Below are 6,521 nucleotides of genomic sequence, written 5' to 3' on the forward strand. Positions count from 1 at the left end.
GACGTAGGCTGTCTCAAAGTCTGCAAAATACTCATTGACGGCGACAATGACTTCCTCATTTGACGAGAATTTCTTCCCACCGAGCCAAGTTTTTAAGTTTGGAAACAGAAAGAAGTCACACGGGGCCAAATCCGGAGAATAGGAGGAATGAGGAATCAATTCATAGCCCAATTCGTAGTTTTGTCATTGCAAAGGTCGACTTGTAGGATGGCGCGTTGATTCAAGAGCACTTTTTTGCGCGCCAATCTCGCTTCAAATGACTACCAAACGTGAACTATGCGTCCTTTCTGGCTGAAATTTGGCCTGAAGGGGTTCGAAGAGTGGATCTTTCGAGATGTCGCGTCATCAAATGGATTGTAGCGCCATTTCATGGAAATTTACCAAACTTATCAAACGTGTATATATATTTATTTATTTAATTAAATTTTATAGTATAATATAATTCTATAGTATAATATAATCTATAATATAATTTGTACTGCTTTATTAGTAATTTAAACATAATATTTTCTTAAAAAAACATACTGAAAAACATAAAATAACAGAATTATTAAATTAAAATATTTGTAATTTGATGAATTTTTTGTTCTCCATTTAATAACGAATTTATTGAAAATAATTCTGTTGTTAAATGTTTATATAGAATATAAATATACTGTGTGTCTAAAATCTTATTATTAAATAATAATTTTCACTATTACGACTATTTTTTTTTTAATTTTGTGCGGTGTTCCACTTTCACGAATGATTTTCTTTCATCAATATTATTCTTTTTTGTCGAGAAAAATTCCGATACATAACTGATAAATTAAAATACATTTTGATGAACTTTTTCAGATATGTTTAAATTTATTATCTTTTAAATGTTTAACTTATTGATCAAATAAATAATATATATAATATATAAATAATATATTTTCTCTTTCTTCCTCTTTTTTTCTTTTTAAGTATTTGCGTATTTGCGTATTTCGTCTGTCACCTACAATTTTAAAAACTGAAATTATTGGAAATATTAAATTTTAATTTTGTCCTTGCAGTGATAAAGGACGGAGAATTAATTAAATCTTGCTCGCGCATTTAACGATCTTATTCCCTTTTCCGATTATTGCCGCTGCGGTTTCAACCTTCATCACGACCGTGTATCCCTCATATTCTTGCATATTCTTCATTGTTAATCCGTACAGCTAATCGAATTTACCGTCGCGCAAATCAATTGCACGTCCGCCCCGTATCTAATCTAGTCGCAGGACGTCGTGTAACCGTATATATTTCATAATTGCTTCTACGAGACACCGGATACTCAGTGCGAACCTCCACTTTGCTTCCCCTTTCGGCTAGTTTCAAGTTTCCCTCGCGGCACATAAATTGAGGAAACGCATCGGTACGAGTTCAATTTCGCTTCTTAATCCGTCGAGCTAATCGAGTCTATGTCGCGCCTAAGTCCCATGTAAACTTCTATCGCCTCACGGTTGGCGGAATGAGAAGTGGAAGAGGGGAAACACGAGAGAATACCAAAGTATACGTGAATCCCAGAGAAGTCCGACTAGATCGCGAACGGCCATGGCGTCGGCGTCGCGGCGCCTTGGAAACGAGGGGGTTTAATCAAACTTCGTAGATTTTCCATTATGCCCGCGACTTTGCGCCTGAAGCGGCATAACTAATTCCATTTAACCCTGGTTGTACGGTAGAGCGGGTTGGACGGGCTTAGGTGGTAATGTAGAGGTAAATCACGCCGCCGTGACGTCGCTGTCAGGATCGGATATCAGCAGCTATATTAATTCTTCTATATTTTCTCTGTAGTTTCTTTCAACTTGTTAGAAAGCTTACGCGTGTATCAAGAAAATTATGTAAAAACATGAAGGTGCTATGAATCGAGAATAAATTGAAATTTTTTGAAAAACAATATAAGAATTGTTTTTGACGTCTAAATAAATGTTTAATGAAATTTTCTTTTATATCATACAATGAAATTTTATAAGTAATTATAATAGCTGAAAGCTAAGGACTGATTATTTTCTCTAACCAATTTTACATTTATTCTGATGTAAAATAGTTATGCTCCTGACATAATGTTTAATATATAGCGCGATATTTGTTCGAATTTTAAAAAATTAAAAAATGATTTTAAAAAATGACATTAAAAAATGACCTTTTGTTTTGATATAATTAAAAAGCAAAGTTATAATAAATGTATCAGGTCTTTAGGGAAATACTTCTGCAAATTGTTTCTATTTTAGAACATTAACACAGATTAATGTTGTCTCATTCAGTTATAATTAAATTAACTTATCGCGAATTTCAATTTTCCAGGAGGACAAGGATCTGGTACACGAATTTGTGCAAAATGATGGACTCGCCTGCCTGATCAAAGTCAGCAGCGAAGCCGACCAGAATTACCAAAATTACATTTTACGAGGTAAATATTTTATTCATTTATTTTAAAATTGAAAGTATTTACGTCCCTAATGCTTATCTCCAACTTAATACAATTTAAATCTTTTTTCATCATTTTAAATCATTTCTTTATAATTTATTATCAATAAAATATTTATTTTCTTAAAACGAATTTAGATTTTTCTACAAACATAATATTATATAAAATAATATTTTCAAAAACAGTGATTTACTGATAAAAGATATTTTAAAACTTTTAAAATTAAAAACTTTATAGATTAAACGTATAAATAATTTTTTTTAAATATGTGTAATAATATAATCTTTTCTACATAAAAGAAATGTGTAATATGAAGAAATATGTAATATGACTCATATCCACTTTTTTCTAAAAATTATTATTCAAGAATTATGATAAACAGTCCCGGTTTCTCCTACTTCGTTTATTAATTACGTTTATTATCTCTATAAAAATCCGCAATTAATTTTTATAACCTGTAATAAATACTATTGTGGTGTACCGCTAACGAGATTCAATAATAATATCAGATGATAATTATTCTATAACTTCCGCAATAATAGCAGTCGGTGCATCCAATTAGACGGCGGGAAAGTCGTATCGTAAGCGAACTCGCAAATTGAGTTAAGAGAATGATGCGACCTTGCAGGGTACATGCACATCGAGATTTCATAGTAGACACTACGCTCTCTATAGACGCTCTCTATACGCTCCCACTTTGCCGCAAGTAACGATAAGATAATACCAGCGTAATGCAGCTAATGTTTAACGAGCTAAACATCAACATCCTCATCTTTGCTTTTCCAAGAAGTACATGGCGACGATGATATTACCGTCTAAAAGTACAGCGAGAGAGAAGGTGACACCAAGTGTTAACGTGCCGCGTTTACGAAAGCGTCAACACGTGGAAGCCACGGTGGCTTGCAGTTACTCGTCAAACCGCGATGCGTCGCGAATTATGAATGGCGTTCTTTGATCGTGCCTTTTGACTGCGGTATCTTGGAATCGTGTTCAAGTACTTTGTAAACCACCAGCTTATACGCAAGTGAGCACGCTAATTTCATGTTGTAATCTTATAATGCATTCGTTGCATTTATCTCTGTATTATGGTAGAGGGAGCTGAAACGAATCGAGAACTTATAATGAAGAAGTAGAAAGTTATATCAAAAGCAAAGATTTTAGTATCGCAAATTTTGAGAAGTAATTACGACATTTTAAAATAAAATTAATGGATTTATTTTATTCGTATTTAGACATTAACAATTTTTCCTTATTATATTATTTATATATGTATTATGCAACTCCCTATTATTAAGTTCTTATGCAATTTTTTTCTTCATATTACAGTTTACAGAAGTTGTTTAGATTAATATTTACAATTCAATTTTTTATCAATTTTTATTATAAATAGTTATATAGTCTCATCGTGAATAGATACTTCATAATTTGTTGCTATATTACAAAAATGGTACCAAGCACGTATGTTGCATTTTGCAATCCATTATTTAAATATTGCAAAATCTGTTGCAATATATTACTATCTGATACTTTGATTACATGTCGCGCGATTTATATAGGTAGGCTTTATATATTTAGGCTTTTAATTAGATTTCGCATCATAACTTACAGCCTAATATAATAGTAACGTTTATCGTTTATGTGAAATCGGTGGAACGTGTTTTATGAACATGGCTGGCATACATCGCTAGTACAAAGCATGCGATCGCGCGAATACCAAAACTTTGATTATAGGGAATCAATATACGTAAACAGTCATTTTCATCGAGTTAAAAACCTTGTTTAATTGCATTATACAATTTCCAAATTTACATAGGTTAAATATTGATTGTAATAACACATATTTGTACAGGAGTAAAAATTGCTAACTTTCTATTATTCAATATTATTTCTTTCTTATTATTTTATGTGTAACATGATTTTAACGAAAATTAAATATTGTTAACATTCTCGCAAGCAAGATCGGTTCAGTCGAATTAGTAAATATAAATTAATTCCTGAAAACTCCTTAATGATACAAATAGTTGGATACAACAGGGCAATAGGAACTAAGTACAATAATTCTTGTGCAAACTAAACGGTTAACAAAACTTTATTAATAATTAATTCCGCTTACATGTTTCGGCTCACTTTTGAGTCATCCTCAGAGACAATATGATGTTGTAATTACAAAAAAAAAATTTTTTTTCTTATAAACTAATTAATTTCCAATCATTTTTCAATCGAATTAGATTTTGTACAGTTTGTCGCGATAATAACTTATATATTTGATTTGACAAGCACTCACTAATTGACATTACAATTTAATGTAACCATCTGATATTTGATTTGCGCAATGCATAAGTGATCTGGATTTTTGAGCGCATTTTATTTTCAAGCTGCATACAGCCCATGTATAACTATTATTCGAGCAGGGAAGGAAATTCTAATTTTTTTTTCATTGTTTCTAATTAATCTTGGATGAAGCGGTTTCTACCCGCGGTGCATGAATGCTTGCAACAGCTTTCTTCTATACTTTTTCACACATTTTACATGCCAAGCGCGCCGTAATTTATTTAGAGCACAGTGTAGAACGGCTTTCGGTGAAATATGCGATAACATGTAAGCGCAAACATATTTTTGACCATAATATAGGATAAAATCTGAGTAAACCTAAAATCCGAACGCGATCGGTGTAATTTGCCTGTTAAATTTCAATCATGCCTGCCTATGTTCGTAGCCCGAGTACGAGCCGGAAATCAGTTTCGTAAACAACGAAACGCATGGTGTAAAAAATAAGTAATAACGTCATTTTGGATTAAGTCTCGAGATTGAAATAGGTTTCGAGGTTTCGCATCGGTTGCAATGACAGTTGTATTTTTATTTTTCGTTTGATATCTACATCGGCCGAGGTCGTCGTTTTGACGTTTCCGTTATATTTTTCCGATAAAAATAGCGAGATGCCACAGTGCAAATTAAGAGGCAAGATTAATGGTTTTTTATATATATATGTAGTATCAAGAGAGATTCAAAACCCAAGCAAAAAAGTGTCTATTAATACGGAAAATATTTAACGTTATTGGAGACAGTATTTTAAAAATATTTTACGATATCATAAAGGGCAGTTTGCATAAAAATTTCTACCTCCGTTAACTTTCTAAAGTAGATGTTTAAACCGTATTTTAAAATATTAAATTTTTTACTCCTCTTTTTCGATGTCTCGAGAATCTTTTGAGCCTTAATATTGTTTGAGCTGCCATAAAATCCACTAAAAAGGTACATTTATGAACAACGGTTAAAGGCTCTTTATACGCGATTGTCTGGAACAATTTCGCCCTCCGTGTTTAATCTCGCAACTCGTTTGCATTCATGCAGCACTCGGCCAGGTAATGCTGTATGTCGACGGTATGAACGGGGTGATGGAACATGGGCAGACAGTGGAATGGTTATATACGTTAATTGCTAGTCGTTTTCGGCTGGTGGTCAAGACGGCATTGAAACTACTGCTCGTGTTTGTGGAATACGTGGAAACAAACAGTCTGCTATTGGTCAGAGCTGTAAGAGCGGTCGATCAAGCTAGGGGCGTGGTACCGTGGATTAACGTAATGAAACTCCTGAAGGATTATGATGCTGCCGACACAGAGTTGCTTATATATGCAACAACTTTGATCAACAAGTGTTTGAACGGTATCCCCGATCAAGACACGTACTACGATCAAGTGGACTGCCTGGAGGAACAGGGTATGGAGGGCGTTATCCAGAGGTACATGTCAAAACAGGGCACAGATCTCGACTTGCTCAGGCAGTTTCAGATTTACGAAGCGGTACTGCATCACGAAGATGGAGACAGAGGCTCGCCTATACGCCAATTGGACGACAATATAAGGTAGATAATATTACAATTTAACGTTGAGCGTAATACGATTTAATAAGATTCCTTTTCTTTGATTTGTATTCAAATTAATTAATGTCTTTAAAGATCTTTAGAATATTTGGATAAAAATATGTAATTTAGAAGAAAAATGAAAAATCTTATGCAAATATTTAGAGAAACACACACACACACACACACACACACACACACACACACACACACACACACACACACACA

The 6,521-nt window shown here is 33.3% G+C and overlaps 1 protein-coding gene across 1 annotated transcript in view; it reads left to right on the forward strand.

The window, feature by feature from the left end:
• Positions 1–6,521, forward strand: part of LOC105627377 — a 150,110-nt gene that overhangs the window by 122,988 nt on the left and 20,601 nt on the right. The window contains exons 15-16 of the mRNA XM_012208659.1: positions 2,311–2,416; positions 5,786–6,296. Coding sequence (XP_012064049.1) covers positions 2,311–2,416; positions 5,786–6,296 — 617 coding nt within the window. The remainder of the gene's footprint in view (positions 1–2,310; positions 2,417–5,785; positions 6,297–6,521) is intronic.

This window comes from Atta cephalotes, assembly GCF_000143395.1.
Source record: "Atta cephalotes unplaced genomic scaffold scaffold00008, whole genome shotgun sequence".
Classification (NCBI taxonomy): domain Eukaryota; kingdom Metazoa; phylum Arthropoda; class Insecta; order Hymenoptera; family Formicidae; genus Atta; species Atta cephalotes.